Source organism: Anser brachyrhynchus, assembly GCF_964034855.1.
Source record: "Anser brachyrhynchus genome assembly, chromosome: 1".
Lineage (NCBI taxonomy): Eukaryota > Metazoa > Chordata > Aves > Anseriformes > Anatidae > Anser > Anser brachyrhynchus.
The window spans coordinates 100,916,032-100,934,700 of NC_137694.1; the positions used below are offsets into that span (position 1 = coordinate 100,916,032).

The 18,669-nt window shown below is 37.5% G+C and overlaps 1 protein-coding gene across 10 annotated transcripts in view; it reads left to right on the plus strand.

Annotated features, from left to right (window-relative positions):
• The window catches only part of STXBP5L (syntaxin binding protein 5L), a 205,237-nt gene that overhangs the window by 150,855 nt on the left and 35,713 nt on the right, over window positions 1-18,669 (plus strand). For 8 of the 10 annotated variants that reach the window (XM_080576813.1, XM_080576815.1, XM_080576816.1 and 5 more), the window contains one exon: window positions 8,289-8,354. The exons of 1 other annotated variant lie outside the window; for it this stretch is intronic. In XM_080576813.1, coding sequence (XP_080432939.1) covers window positions 8,289-8,354 — 66 coding nt within the window. Of the gene's footprint in view, window positions 1-8,288; window positions 8,355-15,861; window positions 15,913-18,669 lie in introns of all 10 variants that reach the window. One more of the 10 variants, XM_080576817.1, reaches the window with a different exon arrangement.

Genomic DNA, 18,669 nt, shown 5'->3' on the forward strand with positions numbered 1-18,669 from the left:
TCCATTGGTTTTGTTTTCATTTCAGTGTACACTTACTTATATGAAGCATTTCTTGTTTTGCGATGGCACTGCCTGGTTGCAGTTATTAATTAAATCTTCCATATTCTCAGAAGAGCAATGTGGTTTAAAGGTCTACCAATTGGGTTGCGTGCTGTGAAATTTTAAATTTTAATCTTGCTTTGGTACTTGAATATTTGGCTTTGGGGAACCATTCAGTGGCTCTGATCTTTAATGGGGAATGTAAAGTAGGTATAAAAATACACACATCAAAGAGTTATGAAAATTAATGTTTTTAATATTTTTAATTTTTGAATTACAGTGATATGCAATTTAAATATTAGCATTCATCGCTGCACAATGTGATGAACAAAGCTATAATTAATTTTGCAAAAATGAGTGTTCAGCCAACGAGCTGTATGCATCTTAATTAACTGCAGTGCTTATATGTAATTAGGTCTCCAGGATGCCTCTTATTCATCTCTTTTTTTAAAGTAGCTTTCACAGAACAACTGGATAGGCAATTTTACATTGAATACTCAATGTAGGCAAAATAAAGAAAGGTGACAGTTGTTTTAGCATCTCACATCAGTACCGAGTCATATAGTTATTGAAATGCATTTGTACGTTCACACATGAAATTCTATTCTCTCTCCCTAGACTGATTATTTAAGAACTCATTTCTATGATTTTATTTCATAGTACTTCATAAAAGGTGGCCTGTTTAGTTAAAAGACCAGGCCAGTTAGAAAACTAGCAGCCCATAAAGAGGACTATTGCATAATGTTTTAAACATTATTGGTCAGGTCTTTTTAATTTCAAGTCTGTAAGAGAGAACGCAAAAGTCAAAGGTTTGGGGGTTTCCTCAAAAGCTAAAATGAATAAATACTAAGACCAAAAAAGACCAGCATGTTTATCCAAAATGACTAGCACAGACCACAGGTTTTCAGAGCTGAAAATTTGTAAAGTAGTTTCTATCTTCAACCCCAAAATATTTCTGGATACATCATAACTGAAGACTCTGAGTTTGACTCTTGTGCACTATCACTGACAACTTCATCTCTTTCTTTAAAAACTGTTTTGCTGCTTTTGCCCTTTGATACTGAAGTACCGAATGAGTATGTACATACATACAGAATATGTACTGTGTGATCTGAAAGATGCACCAGACACTAAGACAAAGAACAGGGCAAGAATGTGTCAGAGCGTAAAATATCTCAGCTAGCGAGCAGTATTTATATAGCATCTCCAGTTGCTAAGTCATTTTCAAGTTGTACTTTGCTAGAGGTCTAATGTGAGATAGGAGATTTAAGAGGGGTTTTGAGGATGCATTTAGGATTTTGATTATAAGCTTATACTTGTAAGGGACAATGATGGGAAAATAAAAATAAATTATTTTTGGAAATTGTGTGCTTGAAGCTGATATTATCAAGACAAAACAAGGAACAGTCATATGATAGATAACAAGCATTAGGTCTAAAGTATTGAGGATTATATGAATAAAAATGGGAAGTTAATGGGAAGACATAGCTGGGTTTGATTCAATTAAAGTAATGAACCAAGGAGATAATTTCATGAGAGTCAGTTTGAAAGAAACAGACTTGTATTCATTGAAGCCAAAGAAAAGATTATTAATGAGCAAGGTATTTCTATCAATCATTTTGGAGGTGATTTGCAGCAAGAAACTGGCTAGTTTGTATCCAGCCTGAATCTGAGAGTTAGTGTGATGTTCCAAGGGTGAAACCAGTACTATGGATTAGAGTACTGGTACTGTTTATGATGTTGAAGTAGTGAAGACAGAAAAGACTTCACAGGATAAAAAATAGTTTATACTGGTGATAAGTTCATGTCTGGACATTTATGAGTAAATTTTAGAAACACAGGTATGCTACTCTAACTTGGATGGAAGAAATCATAGAAGAGATGTTTTTATGAATCATTAGGGTAAAAAAGATACTGCTCATACTGGGACAGAGAGATGAAGAAAGGGTAGATGTTTCAGTCTGGGAACTGAACAGGGAGAGCAAAAGAACTGCAACTGAAGAGGGAGAGTGAAAGAAAGCGTCAAATAGGGAAAAGAAGCAGTATCTTGGAGACGAGGTTTGCCAAAGGAAAGGCATGTTCAGCAATGTCAAGGATATATGATATATGAAGCAGAAAAAAAAATGTTATGAAATTTAGCCAATAAATCTGTAGAAAGCTTGATATAAAAAAGCTTGATATATACATGTGTAAAGCAGGCTCAAAAGGGCTTAGAGTGGGCTTAGAGCATCAAGGCAGCACGTTCGCCAGCTTGGAAAGCAGAAGTGGGAAGGGAGAAGGAAAAAGGGACGAAATTAAAAGGAGCAATGTAATCAATTCTAGGCATATTATAGTGAGAGGGACTGGAGACATGATTGTCCTATCAGGAGTAGTCTGAGGAAAATACAAGGCTAAGAGAAGAAATAAGTAGACAGCTGGAGAAAGTTTTTGAGGGCTGATGGCTCCATTCTATTTGCTATAGCATTTGCTGGCAGCTACCTTCATATGTAGCAAGACTGTGCCAAACCAAATAAAATCTCTCTGCAGTAGTGCTGAACTGGGATGGGGGTAGAGGTGCGCTGTCTTTTTTTCTTTATCCCGTTGAAATCAAGTTGTACATGTTATTACCTAGCAGTAGATAACGTGTTCCAATATTAAAACAAATACATGTGCTGCATCTAGAGAGATTGTATTTGCAGCAGAACATAAAAATACCAACTTGCAAAGTCAGCTTGATCTCCTACTAGAAATTCATACCATCTGTTGGTAAAACAAGAAAATGAATAGTGTTTTGAAGCAACCAAAAAAGGCAACAACTTAAAGGATGTTTAACCATTGGAGAATAATATTCAGAATCAAAACTTTTCACTGAGAACCCTTTATTCCTCCTTCAGGCCTTCATTTTGAGAGGATGTGAGTAAAAGTAACCTTGTTCTGAAAGGAGGACACAGAATACTGTGTAATGAGTCATTAATTTTTAGTAATTAACACTAAATCACACCTAACAATACAGTTGAAGCTAATGTAGGTTGGTTGTAGTCACCAGCTACATTCTAAACTAGCTGCCATTTCCAAAGAATGCGTCATTTTAAAATATAAAGGAAAAATAGACAAAGCGGAGACATTTAATGCATTTTTCACCTCTGTCTTCAACACCAGTGATGGGCTCTGGGACCCCAGCTGCCCTCGGTTGGAGGACCATGACTGTGGGAACAATAAACTCCCATTTAATCCTACACTTGTGCGGGATTTGCTGCTTCACCTGGCTACATATAAGTCCATGGGGCCTGAGGGGATTTTTCCCAGAGTACTCAGAGAGATGGCTAATGTTATCGCAGGACCTCTCTCAATTATTTTTCAACAGTCTTGGGAATCCAGAGAGGTCCCAGTTGACTGGAAGCTGGCAAACATAGTCCCACTTTTCAAGAAAGGCAAGAAGATCCTGATAATTGCAGTCCTGTCAGTCTCACTTCAGTGCCTGGTAAAATCATGGAGAAGATTATTCTGGGAGTTACTGAAAAACACCTAAAGGACAATGCAGTCATTGGTCAGAGCCAACATGGGTTCACACAGGGAAAGTCATGTCTAACAAACTTAATTTTCTTTTACAACAAGTACAGCCAGCTAGTTGACCAAAGGAGGCCAGTCGATGTAATCTCTGGATTTCAGTAAAGCTTTTAATACTGTCTCTTACAGTATCCTGGACAAAACGACCAGAATACAGTTAGATAAAAGCATAACAAGATGGGTGAACAGTTGGCTGATGGGTCAGGCCCAGAGGGTTCTTGTAAATGGGGTTACATCAGGCTGGTGGCCAGTTACTAGTGGGGATCCCCAGGGCTCCATTGTAGGACCAGTACTCTTCAATGTTTTCATAGACGATTTGGATGAAGGACTTGAAGGTTTTTTGACCAAGTTTGTGGACAATACCAAATTGCGTGGAGCTGTTGACTCCGTTGAGGGTGGTCCTTGCAGAGAGATCTGGACAAATTAGAGGGCTGGGCAATCACCAACAATATGAAGTTCAACAAGCGTAAGTGCCAGGTTCTGCACCTGGGAAGGGGCAACCCTGGCTATACGTACAGAGTTGGGGATGAGGGGCTGGAGAGCAGCCCTGCAGAAAGAGAGCTGGGGGTTTTGATGAACACCAAGCTGAACATGAGCCAGCAGGGTGCCTTGGTGGCCAGGAGGGCCAACCATGTCCTGGGGTGCATCATGAACGACATTGCTAGTTGATCGTGGGAAGTGATTGTCCCCCTCTACTCTGCATTTGTGTGGCCTCAGCTTGATTACTGTGTTCAGGTTTGGGTGCCACAGTATAAGAAAGATATAAAACTCTTAGAGAGCGTCCAAAGGAAGACAACAAAGGTGGTAAAGGGTCTGGAGGGGAAGACGTATGAGGAGCAGCTGAGGTCATTTGGATTGTTCAGCCTGGAGAAGAGGAGACTGAGGGGAGACCTCATAGAGGTCTACAACTTTGTCATGAGGGGAAGTGGAGAGACAGGCACCTATCTCTTCTCTCTGGTGACCAGCAATAAGACCCAAGGGAATGACCTGAAGCTGTGACAGGAGAGGTTCAGGCCGGATATCAGGAAAAGGGTTTTCACCAAGAAGCTGTTTGGGCACTGGAACAAGCTCCCCATGGCAGTGGTCATGGCACCAAGCCTGATGGAGTTCAAGAAGTATTTGGACAGTGCTCTCATACACATGATCTGATTTTTATTTATTTATTTATTTTGGGTGGTCCTTGGGGGACCCAGGAGTTGGACTCGATGATCCTTGTGGGTCCCTTCCAACTTCTGTGATTCTATATTATGGTAATTCAGTGTGAAGACAATGGATTAAGATAACATTGAGTTTACTTATTGGCTTGTGAATATTAGAATTTGCTTATAATTTATTAATGTTTAATTAAAGGTATTATGGCTATGGATTTTTAAGTAAATTATGTCTAAATTGTGTAATCATAGAGATCAAAATTTCTAAATTAAAATTATTTTAAATTGAGTTCATAAAAGTTTTTTCATACTAGACAGTGCATTTTTGATCCTTTACTAATGTTTCTGGTTCTTTATTAAAAAGGAGATGGCAACCAGTAAACTTTGAAAAGTGTCTGTGCGATGCCATTAAAATTGATTTATGCTTCATAAGGTATATTTAGATATTGTATAAGTTTCATGTTTATAATTTCTTCAAAGCAAAAATCAACTTCATTATAATGTCAACAGGTTCATCTTCTCACAGGTGGTTCTTTAAATTCCCAATCTCAATTATTTGCCTTTAGTTTTGCCGCTACGTTCTTCTTGATCTACCTGGACTCAAAATTTGCTGGTTATTTTTGCTAAAATTAGCTAAAATATCTTGGGACGCAGATTGGGCCTACAGAACTTCAAAGCAAGAAGTGAACTTGTTGGGTTTTTTTTAACGCAACTTCAGTAGCTGTTGTAGCCTCTCAAAGATTCAAGGGAAACTGAGCTGTGTGGAAATACTTGCAGATGAGTAAATACTAAAAAGATTTAACATGGTTTCCTTATAAAGGAAATGACAGTAGAAAATAAGCACTAGTACATAGACGAGCTTGAGTACTTCCTTTCTTATCTCAAAGGGAGACAAATGACAACATTTAATGGAATCAAAGGTAACATTAAAAATTGACAAACGTGTTGATTCCTTTCAGTGAATGATTTGATTGTGCAAGTCATTGTCAGATAATATCTTTGGGATTGTTAATTTAGTAAGATTAAAAGAAACTTTGAATAATGAGTAGAACTCAATGTCTCTAAGCAAGAAAGATTTATGGCAGGGCAAAATCTACAAGCGTCAGTTCTTAAGCAAGTCCAAGTAAGTGTCCAAGAGAGACTAAGTAAGTGTCCAAGAGAGACTAAGACAGCATGCTTGTGGAGGGCATGTAAATCCCCACACTAAGCATAAGTGGTATTATTGCACTTTTGTTTGTTTGTTTGTTTTAAGCATATGCTGGTGGACATTATTAGAGATTATAGGGTCCTGACAACAAGTCTAGATCTGTAGAGAATTTTGCATTCACCATTCTAAAATGCCATAATATGAAACGCATCTTTACTGTAGTAAGCTGTTGAACAGTTGCCAAGCATAAAGAGCTTGTGGTATTCTCACAGTAGTTGCTATTTGTTTTTCAGAACAGTGGTGTATTTGGCAGATTTCCTACATAAATCAGTGGCACCATAATGTGGCTTGAGCTGTAATACTGTCTCTTTGAACTCACAAAAAGAGAAATTTTATTTAGAATTAAATATGACCTAGGATTTGGCATTGTAACTGTAACCAATAGTAACTCAATGTAGTTTTGAAGGATTTTTGTTTATCATAACATCATAGCCATAATCTTAAGTTTTTAAAACTCCAACACTGCATTTAGAAAAGAATCAGAGTTTAATATTTAATTTTATTTATTTGAGGCCTCTGATATATTAATGAACCAAACTTGCACTATACCTTACAGAAACTGCTGCTGCAAAAATCAAATGTCCCAAATCTGCAGGTACATACAGAGACCACAAAGTGAGGTGTAAGATTTGCTGTAAGAAAGATACATAGAGAGGCTCCCTGAGTGCTTGCATTTCCTGAATTCTGTTGCAATTCCAAAAGTAACTAGACTCACAACTGATTACAATATAAAATTCTGCCACAGATTCTAAATTGAATGAAAAATGATTCAACTAAATTTTTTTGAAATACATTTTTGGGGGTTTTGACATTAACATCTGGATTGTGATCTTCTGTCATTTAAGAGTCAGGAGCAAATATGGTATTACCACTTGACAGGCCAAATTGATGCTGTGCTCTCAATGTTTTTCGAGCAGTGGCATAGCTTAGCTAGTGGTGGCAGCTTTTTATTCTGCTTATCAGGCTCTGGATGTTCCCCATTTCTCAGAGCAGTTCAAAGTTACACTGTAATAAAAATACCAGTATCTACATTGAGAACCCATTCTTTTTAATACAAAGAGACCTTCTATGGTACCAGACTTCAATGACTGAATGGTACCAGAGTTTTATTTTTTTTAAACAAGTGTCTAGATGAATTTTAGAGGTGAAGTCTCTGAGGTTTAATGTCCAGAAGCCATACAAAATTAAAAACATATGTGGCAGGACTGGTGCCAGATTAAAGCATACTGAAAGGTCCAGATAGAACGTTTGACTTCCAGGATACATCAGCATAAGCAGTGTGCATAAACACACTGTCAGTACTACAGTGATGTGCATCTGAATGTGGGCTAATGCTCATTATACTCTATGACCTGAGTGCTGTGAGTGTAGTTGCTTGTAGATGGATATCTGGTGCTCGGATGTCTGCCAGTCCAAAGCAGCCTATGGCATGAAGTATCAGACCTCCTTGTCACAAGTGATATAAGCCACAGGGCACAATGGGTTACATCTGAGCAGCATGTTTGAATAGGTATGGCCCTACCCAGCTCACCCACTCAACAGTTAGCCCATGGTAAAGGGTAGCACGAGACATGCCCAGAAGGCATGTTCAAACTCATGTATGTAATCTGTGCTAAAGGTGGGTCTTAGCTTGATCACAGACACAAGCCCATGCTTAAGCAGTATAAACTCGGCTTACATTACTTGCTGCTTGCTGCTGTTCTCCATGGTAGACTGCTGCACATGAGTTCCTCACAAATCTTTATAAACAATGTGAAAGGTACCTTGTCAAAAAACTGCTTCTTATATTCAGACAGAGTTACCATCACCTATGTGCTCTTTAAAATGAGCTATCTTGTGTGAATTCATACAAAAGATCCTGATATTGTAGTGATGATATTCTTGTATTCAGTTTCTTCTTTCACCAGTACTACCTTTTTTTTTTTCATCCTTCCCCACCCTGTTTTATGGTTTCCTTCGTGCATTCCACAGCATGTGAAAGCAGAGATGATTCCATGTCAGTTGGACAGGGAAGACTGAGTTTGATTTACATTGCAGACATTTAAATTTTAAACTATATTTACTTGCTTTGGGCCATTAGGTAAAGTGACTCTTTATAGCCTGAGGCATTCGGGAAAACAAATTAGAGCTAACATGAGGTGTGATTTTTTTTTTTTTTTTAAAGCAGACCTAAATTTCTGTAGTGACAGCCTGAAAACTGCAGTTATTCTGAAATAGGTATTTCCCTCACATTTCACACCATTCCGTTCTCCAAACTGACTTTAGAGTGTAGAATATCAACAGCCGAGAAAGTTGAAGCATTCCCTGTTAGATTGTAACTTAACTTTTTAACTCCATTTTTTCAGGCCTGACTGAACTCAGTGACAGTCCAGTTTCCCTGGAGCTAGAGCGTTGCAAGTCTCCCACTTCAGGTAAAGGTGATGGCTTCTCTTCCTGCAGTCTGTATAAGCCATTCATGTCATACATCACTGTGTTTCATTAATCCCTAAGAAGTGAAGTGTATACTCACAGTTCTGAAGAGAAGAATTTACTGGAAAAGTGCTTATTATATAGCACAATGAAATTCAAAGTCTGTTCATTTAAAGAAAAGTTATTTTTACATGGTGCATCTTGAAGTGAAGAGTATGTAAACTCTGTAATAGTCAACATTGTGCAGGCGTATCCCATGTCTCAAATGGACTCAGCATATTTGTTAGAGACTTGTTTCTTTGTTTTCCTAAAAGGCTTTGTCTTTTTTTTTAATGGAGTCCCTATAATTTATGTATATATATCTATATAATCCATATGTGCACATAGATAAGTTATTTGAAAAGTAGCAATATGGAGCTGATAAATTTTAACTGTTAGAGCCTGCCAGTGCCTAAGTGCTGTAATTTACAATGGAAACATAACCTCAAATAAAAATATTAGTTTATCAACTGTTTTAACCCTGCAGTGAAATCTCAGCCATTTAAAAATTTATAAATGTTTCCCATCTTACCCATAGTCCTTCAGAATATGGAGTTCAGCACATTCCTAGAGACTTTTTCTGCAAGTGTCTAGTCTGCATTGATCTCTTTAATGTGAGTTCACTGTCTTAAACTTCATTGCTTAGAGCTGTTTTAGGTAGTTGACTTCTAGGTGTGATAGAAAGTACGCAGGGGTAGCTGTGATGCATTCATTTTGTTTGTGGTATGCATATCACACTTCTTTACCTTGTAGTTTGGTAAGTACTGGTTAGATATTTTTCCTTAGTTATGGTAACAAATTCCCGCAAATATGCCATTCAAATCCTTTTTTTTTTCACATATTTTACTTTAACAGGACACTTTCACTTTGAATGTAGCCCAGTAATTACTAGCTGACAAAAATCTGAAAGTAGTGTTTCCATGATACATCAAGAACTAAAACAAAAATAGTTGTTCTGAAACAAAGATGTATTTCCTTGTATTATTTGAAACCCAAATGTTGTAGACATGGAAATACTGAAGTTCTATAATAATATTGGTATAACACTAGGAGCTCAAACTCTTGAGCTTGGCCTCAGAAACTTGCCATAAGGGATTTAAAAAAAAAAAAAAATACACCAGTATAATCAGACCATTTATCACCCAGATCACTGGGATTCAGCTTTTTGATCTTCTCTCCAAAGACACGCCAAAAACTCTTTTTACTGAGAACTAAGAGATCACTGACTTGGTAAACATATATGCATATGCTTAGTTTTAAAATTATGAGTGAACTAGCATCTTACATTTTCTGCAGTTAAAATTGATGTTTTCATTCTGCTATTGATCCAAAATACCTAATTTAGATACATTTTAGTTAATTTGCTCTGCAATTTCTTCTGCTTTTCTGTTTCAGAGAACATTCAGTGGGGGAAACTGACAAATTTATGAATGTTTCCTATTTTAGCCTTTCATGTTGTTTTCCAAGCCTTTAGTCTTTAAAATGTGAAATCAGGTGCAATTTTGTAGGCAGTAAATGTTACAAAATTAACCGCTGTTTAAAATAGAAATTACTTTTACTGTGACTGATAGTAATTTATTTATTTTTAAATGAATACGAAACTAAAAAAAAAAAATTGTTCTGGCATACCTACTGTAAAACTAGTCAAAACTCAGAATAAACACCTGGAGTAGCTGACCTCAAAAGTGTGACCTCCAAGAACTTGTGAGTGGAACTACCTTATGCTTATCAGCACAGCCTCACAGCCACATCAGTCTTTGCATTGATTAACGTTTGTACCTCATATAATAAATCTGTATAGTTACGGATTCACTTGACAGGATCTTTCTACTTCTACTCTTGCCTTTGATCTCTTTAAAGATCATGGCACACAAGCTCCGTAATGCAATTGTGCTGCACTCTGCAGAGTCCCATGATGTCTGTGTTTGTAAAATCAGCCCCCATGTATGTTTACTAAAGATAGGCCAAGGCTTTATCCTTGATATTTAGGAGAAACAGAAAGAACAGTTGTGTGCTGAGTCAAATGATTCAAGTTGTCAATGAGGTTCTCACTGGGTATGTCTACATCACCAGCTGACAGAGTTGAAATAACAAAAGGAATGCTTTCAGTAGTTTCATTTCTCTACAGTTACTAGGCCACATCAGTATTAGGTCTTCATTGGCAGTGAAGTTCGTGCCAGATGCTGGTCCTGAGTATGCACAATGTATACACAAAGTGCAAAGAGCTGGAGGATAGTAGTCTGTATGACAAATACCATACTCATGGTGGCACACTGGTAAGCAACTTTATCCTTGGTTCCCTGGAAGGGGAACAATATGAGGAGCAACACTGGTGTGTAAATAAAATGTATTCCAGATATAGTAATATATATATGAAATAATAGTTGTTAAAAATGGCAAAATGAAAAACATTAATGAAAACACTTTTCTTTTTAAAGTGCTTCATGAGCACAGTATGGCATGCCATATAACGGTATTTGATTGGCTTAAAAAAATCTCATCATATCAAGGAAAGTGGAGATCAGCATTTTTCAATACCATCAGAGTAGCTTATTCTTACTTGTGCATGCCATGTTCTTTCAACAGGGAATGTCAAACTGCATTAGATCTCATTTGTGATTTGGAGTTCAAAAGTCAGGGCTTTGTACTACCTTAACTCTGCAATATGACCTGAGGGCTCTGTATCTTTAAAACTAAATTTTAAAAAACTATGAGGCTTTGTAAGTCCTCGTAGTATAAATGGTCACCCAATGCTGGAGTTAATTACTATATAATGTATTACAAAACAGTACCTATTCCAGTCATATTTAGCTTTATTTTTATCATCTAATTAAGGAAATATTATTCATGGGCTTCTAGGAATATAGGTTTTCTGTCCCTTGCTTCTTTAACCATTCATATGCAGCTTCATATTGAAGCATGTAGTTGAAAACACACTGAGCAGTAGGAAGTGTATCTCTGAGAGGCCATTTCACTTCATTGTGTAAGATGCAATGGATTATTTAGACTCCTTTCAAAGACTAGAAGGAAAGAATTTCATCAGTCCATGTACAGGAGAGCGACTTCTAAAATGCGTTTTAAAATGGAAGTTCATTTGTGTTTATTCTTAGGAAATCATCTTCATGTTGGCAGCTCATATCCCAAATACATTTAAGACTATAGATCTTAGAGAAGGCAGTGTAAAGACTTCCACAATTGATTTCCATGAGCTTTGGAACAGGTGCCTAATGGCAGGTATACTAGATCTTATGACTTCTAAGTGCTACAGTCTTGATTTATTCCACTGGTTACATGAGCTGGGTTTAGGCCCATGCCATGCCAACTTCCCATTTTCCTAAATGAAATGTTTTTATACAGTTTAGTTTCAAGAAGAATATTATGAAGTTTCTAACAGTCACTCTTTTCTACCTCTTGGGTAACTGCAAAGTAGCTGAAGAGATTTGACTCGATTTGAAAATTACTTGCTTGTCTTCTGCAAGGATATGTATGTTTCAAAACTTTGTGTGTGTGAAAACAATGTAATTTATTTTGAAACTTGATTATTGATGACACTGCCAGCATAACCATTTCTACTTATTTACGTTAAATTAAAAAGAATGCTTATTAGTCAGAAAGCAAATTAAACATTAAAGAGATCCTTGAACACAAGATGCATTTTACCACTTTTCCAATATGTGAGGAAGTTTCAGATCAGATAAATTAATGCTTGCTTAAGATCTTGAGAAAGGATGTGTTTGTCAGGAATTTGCAAGGAACAGGGAGCATTATGAGCTGGTGGAGGGTAAGAAATTGAGAGCTGGGGCTGGGCCGTGGTGTGTGGCTCTAGGGGAGCAGCAGGGCAGCCCTCCCTGCAGGCTGGGGGTTTGAGGGGGCCTTAGCTCACTGTTGGAGAATGGCAGGGGCCAGCAGCTCCGTATAGGCCACAGAGACAGGAGATAAATGAGGGAGCAGGGCAGCTCTGGGAAGGGTGAGCAGGGCCAAATGCAGCCCGGGATTGCCAGGCAGGTCCAGGTGAAGATGTCAATCCATGAGTCTGGGTCCAAATCATCAGGATCATGGCCAGGCAGGGGTATGGCTGGTGTGGTAGGAGCTGTAGCTCAACAAGAGTTAGGCTCAGCCAGAAAGCAGCTCCCTGGGAAAAGCACAGCACTGTCTGAGGGTGCTTCACCTGAGCCCACAAAAGGAAGGGGGCTGTCCCAAGTTGGCTCTTAGCCCCAGAAGCCAAACATTCATGATCTTTGTGTGTATGTTATCTGAGTGGGTATTTAAATATTCGTCTCTCAAATCCATGTTTTAGCAGTGAAGGACAGGGACAGATATTCCAAAGTGTTTTGGAGCCAAAAGCTGACTAATAGAAAAAGAGCTCTAAGAAGTCACCTTCATTTTGAATAACCTTTTCTCTGACTACACTCATGCTGGGGGAGACACACCACGAAATGTCATAGCTGCAAGAGCATGCTTGTTTGGGTTGGTTGTACTTGGTGTTTTCATTGAGAGACTGATAGGAACCATATGGCTACAAGATGGGATGTATTCTGTTCAGGGGGCCTGGGTCCTCAGTTTAGCTAGCTGCCAGATCTTACCTATTAACTCTGTGCCTCTTTATCATCCTGTTTTTAGATATGTTTAAACAGCCAAACTTAGGCTTTTGAACAGGGACTTTCCTGACATGTGTCTTACCTTGCACTGTGGTACTACAATTTTTGCTGGCTGCCTCTGACATGAATGCAAAGAAGTAAAGGTAACAAACAGCTCTGCTAGCCTCTTGAACTAGCAAGAGGCTGGCTAATCTACTTCTTTCATAAATTAGAATAGTTTTCAAAAGCTCATTCTCAGCAAGATGCATGATCGTACTATTCATGATCCTCCTTTATTATGAATGCAGAGATAGCAAAATATACATACTTTAGGAATTAAAAAATGGTTGCATATTAATATTCCCATTCTGATCAGTTTATCATTAAAACATTAGTTTTATTCCCCCCCAAAAAATAATTGGTAGTATTATGCACAGTTGGTTTTTTTTGCAGTAAAGCACAAAAACAATCAACTCCATCTTTTGTCTTTACTCTCAGAGGTCTGGTTTACTGACAGTGGTCCACACAATCATGTCCTACACCAAAAATTTCATATTTGATGGTGAAAATGGTGGTAGGAGTAACTTCTGGATTTCCCAGCTATACTTACTTCATTTCCCAATACTGTGTGTCTCCTTTCTACTTTTGCCCCCTACTCACCATGTTCCCTACCATATAGGAACAGCAAGCCTGTGCCTCTGTTTTTCCTATTTTTCCCAATATTGGGATGCCTACAATTTCCTTGTGCCCATAGTCCAACTCATCAGATCTTTACTCCCTTTCTTTCCCAACTTCAGTCCCTTCAGCATCCTGAGCCTGTTAGATTGCAGCATTCAGTATGGTATGCCTATTTTATCTGTAAGCAGCTGCAGAAGCTCTCAGATGGAGCCTGTTTAGAGTCCTTTGGGGGAATCAGAGGGAGCTTTCTTTGCACCTCGTGCATGAGCCTGTGCACAAATAATTGGAAACTATGTCTGCAGTCTTCCAGTTCATACATACATACCACAGTTTGGGAATAGCTGTGGCATATAAAACAGAATCTGTTTTACAGGAATAGCTGTAATATTGAAATGGAAGAGCTTAAACTACCTCTTTATAAAGCTCAAAAGCCTCTGATGATAGCACTAATAAGGCTCCCTTAGTGTTAAATGCAGCTAGGCTTTATACCTCTGAAATATCCCAATGTAGATTCTAGTCCGTTAGTAAAGTGTCCTACAACTTTCCATTGATGTTAGTAATCCTTTTTCAGAGGTCTGGTTGAGCCAGAGCTTGTCCTTTCCTTAAAGCAAAAGGGGATTATATAGTAAGTGCTACTTCTTTCTCTATTAGCAAAGCACTGATTTTGTGGAGCAGTAACCTCTGTTCTCAGTCTGAAAGTGTATGACAGCTCTCCAAATAAATAGAATGTTTTCAAAGCATTGTGGTTGGCCTTTGTGTGAGTGCTTAAAATGGATGCACAGGCCTAAGACTTGGTATCGAAATTATTTTCCAAGATTTTAATGTTGGTTTGATCTGAAGAGACCTCCTCACCTTATTCTAAAGCACCTGTTTAAAGTGACAGCTAGAAATGTGTTACTGGGAGGGTTGTGCTGCTTCTACTGATACCAAAAGGCTGTTCAAGAGCCTGAAGGGCTCCCATACTCTTCTCCAAGGGCTCAAAAAGAACAGCAAAGGAAAAAAAAAAAAAAAAAGAGAGACAGAGAGAAAAAAAAAACAGTAGCATAGGTGCCAGCTGATATTTTCCTGTGCCACATTGCAGGTTTTGTAGTTGATGACATTGCAACAGAGATTCTTTCAGGGGCTCTGTGACTTGAAATGGTAAGTGGCTGTTCTAGGCATCCTTCTGACCTAAAACCTTATTAAATAGGAGTTACAAAGGACTTGTTCCTTATGTTCATATGCCCCAGTGTTCCTGCCACTGTCATACTTACGATGTGGGACTTTTTTCTTTTTTTCTTTTTTTTCAGAATTATAGTAGTTAGCTGACAAATACTTCATTGTTTGCTACTAATAACAGACAGTATACAGAAGGGGCAAAAGCTAGAAAACAGTGTGAAAAAAACTGAATGAAGACAAAATAAAAGAACCATATGGGAAATTAAGTCCTCTGAATTAATAATAAAAGATTTCTTATGACATTCTTTTAACAAGTTTAATACCATTTTGACTGATACAAGACATGCTTCATTTTAGTTCTTTGGTGTTCATTGTTTAAAAATGTGCTCATGTGTAAGGAAATGAAAACATTTTTGAACAGAAGCTAAATCATAGTTTTGTTGTGTATTTGGAACACAACAGATAATTAAATCTTCAGCAAATTGAGTGCAATATTTTGATGTCTAGATAAAACTGCATTGTATCCTGAAGCTGCTGTATTTCGTTTCTGTGCAATGTCTTTTCTGTAATATGTACAGTAATGTGGTCTGTCGCCATTACCTATACAATATGCCTTCTTTTTTGAATGATATCTTGAGTATGATGTCATCAGATAACTTCATTGCAACCTCTTAATAAATTGGTTTCCAGGTGTTTAATATTTGTGATATGCTGCATAACCAGCATTTGCAATATTTGCCTTAATCTTATTTGTTTTTAATCATTCCTGTCATCACGAGGTAAGATATTGCAGCATACAGCCAAAGTTATGTAGAACACTATTCACTTCTTGAGAGCTGGAGTAACGTTTTTTCCAGTGCTTTTATGTTTAGTTACATTTATTTTTCTGAATGGTTTACATGAAAAAATTAAACCATAATTCTGCTGATATATAAAAAAAAAAATTGCTACAAACTTCCAGCATGATATTAACCAGAAGATGGCATGTTGTTTTCCCTCACTCCTTTTTCTTTATTAATTATTAACAACTGCCTTTCTCCTTTTTCTGTTGTTTCAGTTAAAGGATCAAGAAAGTTAAGTCTGCCAACAGATCTTAAGACTGATCTTGGTACGGTAGGCGAAAGCCAACAGTTTTAAACTTCCTTACATTCATTGGCAAAACATTTTACCAACTGATCCATGAGATAACACAATAACCTTGGAGGCTTTGTCTGAAAAGGCTTTCTAAAAACCACCTATTAACCCATACAGTTCTGTTGGCAGCTCTCAGCATTTTGCTTGTCTAATATTCATTTATTTTATGTAGACATTTTGCTAATCATTACACACTGTGTGTGTAATATTTTGTTATGAATTGGCTCCAGAACTTTTGACACACTTGAAGCATTATAACTGGTTGTCAGTTATGTTTTTCTCTGCCTATAACACCCAATGCATGCGCTAGTCTATTTCTTTATTTAATATACAAATTCCGTGCCACAGCAGTAATAAGATAGTTGAACGTGTATATTTTATGGTGTTTTTGAGCTCTGCAGATGTCAGATCAAAAATCACTCATTTCTGTCTCAGACTTAGCTAAATGTTAAGTATACTGTCATAACCTTTTTCTCAATCCTTCTTCAATTTTTCAGTGGAAAAGCATAGTAAGTGAAAGCAGAAGTTTCACCTCAGAAAACCTAAAATGACATTAATATCTTGCATAACCCAAAAATGTTTGGTGCAGATCATGCCCTCTTAAATATTCACATAAACAGAATCACTCCTGGCATTTGGGGCGGAGCGTATGGTTAACACAAAGGTTTTTATAATTATTTGTAAATATTCTCAGTATCAAAGAGTCCTTTTTAGTTTTGCTCTCACAGGAAGTTTCTCATGTAAGATGACTGAAAAAGCTGTGTAGCCATGCCACATTACTTTGAATGTCTTTTTAGAGATAGAAATTAAAGATGGATCACAGTCTTACATAATGCAGATGAACTTAATATCTGTCACTAGGAATCTTGTGCTTGTATAAACCAATGTAACACTGTTCCCCAAGGCAAAAGTCAGGGTAGTAAACATGTCTTCTACATTATAAATGACGGAGGAACTTAGAAAACTGCTAATAGCTCCTGATAACGGTTAAGTAAATAAATGCTGCAAGATCGTTGGGAAATCCGGTCCAGATTATGCAGATTTCAGTGTACAAAGTGAATTAGTTGAAATAATTTACTCCATCATTAACAGTAATGTTTGAGATACTAGGAATGTAGGAATACACCCCAAAAAAATGGAGTGGAAAATTATAATACCAACTCTCTAGAAAGGTAAAGGAAGTGATGCAGGCAGCTATAGACCTGTAAAATTATTTTTATCACTAAATAAATGGGCAGCTATTAAGAGGGAAGGTAAATAAGTAGAGCACTAGAATAGCCATAGAGTAGGATCTAAGGCTAAACTACATTCCATAGGTTGGACTTTGCTTTCTTAGTATGATTTTTAAAAGATCATTTTGAAGGACACATAACATGAAATAGATCTGTATTACGTTAGCACATCTGAAAGATCTGAAGCATAACACAAGAAAGAGATAAATTTAATGTGTAAAAGACTGGAATTAGAGGTATTTAGCAAAACAAGAAACAAATTTACATAACTAGAAGTGGTGAGGGCTTTACTGTATAACATGAGAATGACTATTAAGATTTTATTCTGGTCAACATCTTGAGACACAACTCTCAAGTTACATGTCAGAGGAAAAAAAATGCCTTACCCACAGCTTTCCAGCAGTCATGCTGGGAGCTGGACAATGTTGTAAGCATTGCCTAGAATATACTGAAAAACTGAAGGCAGTTTTATGTTAAAATAAATACATAAATAAATAAAAAGGCACAAGGATTGGGAAGCAGGACAGCAATGTACAAAGAAAAGCTGTAAGTTCATCCTAAGAGTATAAGAAGTATGAAGATCCATCCTAAGTATAACAGATGTAGGGAATTCTGAAGATTAAAGGAATTGTTATGGTTTAAACTGGACAGCAGCTAAGCACCACACAGCCATTCGCTCTCTTCCATGACCTCTGAAGTGTGATGGGGAGAGAATCAAAAAAGGTAAAAGCACAAGGACTCATTGGTTGAGATAAGGACAGTTGAATAAGAAAAAAAGAAAAAAGTGATGCACAACACAGTTGCTCACCAACAGCTGACCAATGCCCTTCTCATCCCCAAGCAGCGCCAGCCCCCCCAGTTTTACTGTTGAGCATGATGCCACCTGGTACAGGATGTCCATTTGGCCATTTGGGGTCAGCTGTTCTGGTTCTGTGCCCTCCCAGCCCCCTCGCTGGCAGGGCAGCACAAGAAGCTGAAAAGTCCTGGACTCAGTGCAAGCACTGCTCTGTAACAACTAGAACATGGGTGTATTATCAGCTTTATTCGCATCCTAAATCTAAAATATGGCACCATACCAGCTGGTAGGAAGAAAATTAACTCTATCCCAGCTGAAACCAGGACAGAAATGTATAATCGTATCCATGATTTCAACAGTCCTGTTTCTACCATTCCTCCAATTACCTGTTCTCATTATTTTTGAATAATGTAGAACAAGTTCAAAATAACCTAAAAATAAGCAGAAGAAAGTTTGTTTCAACATCCTGCAGAAACTGGTAGAGCTCCTTTAATTTCAAAAATTTCTTACAGAATGGGAGGTATTACCAAATTTTCACTTAAGTATTTGTTTGTTGTTACTAATACAGTTATTGGGTACTCTGTACTCCTATGATCAGGAAGCCTGAGAGATTGCTAAGGATGAAGCATGTGGAAGCAGCATTCAATGTATAAGCTGCCGCTTACTCATGGCTAATCAACTGCAGAAAGCGGCTTTTAAAAAA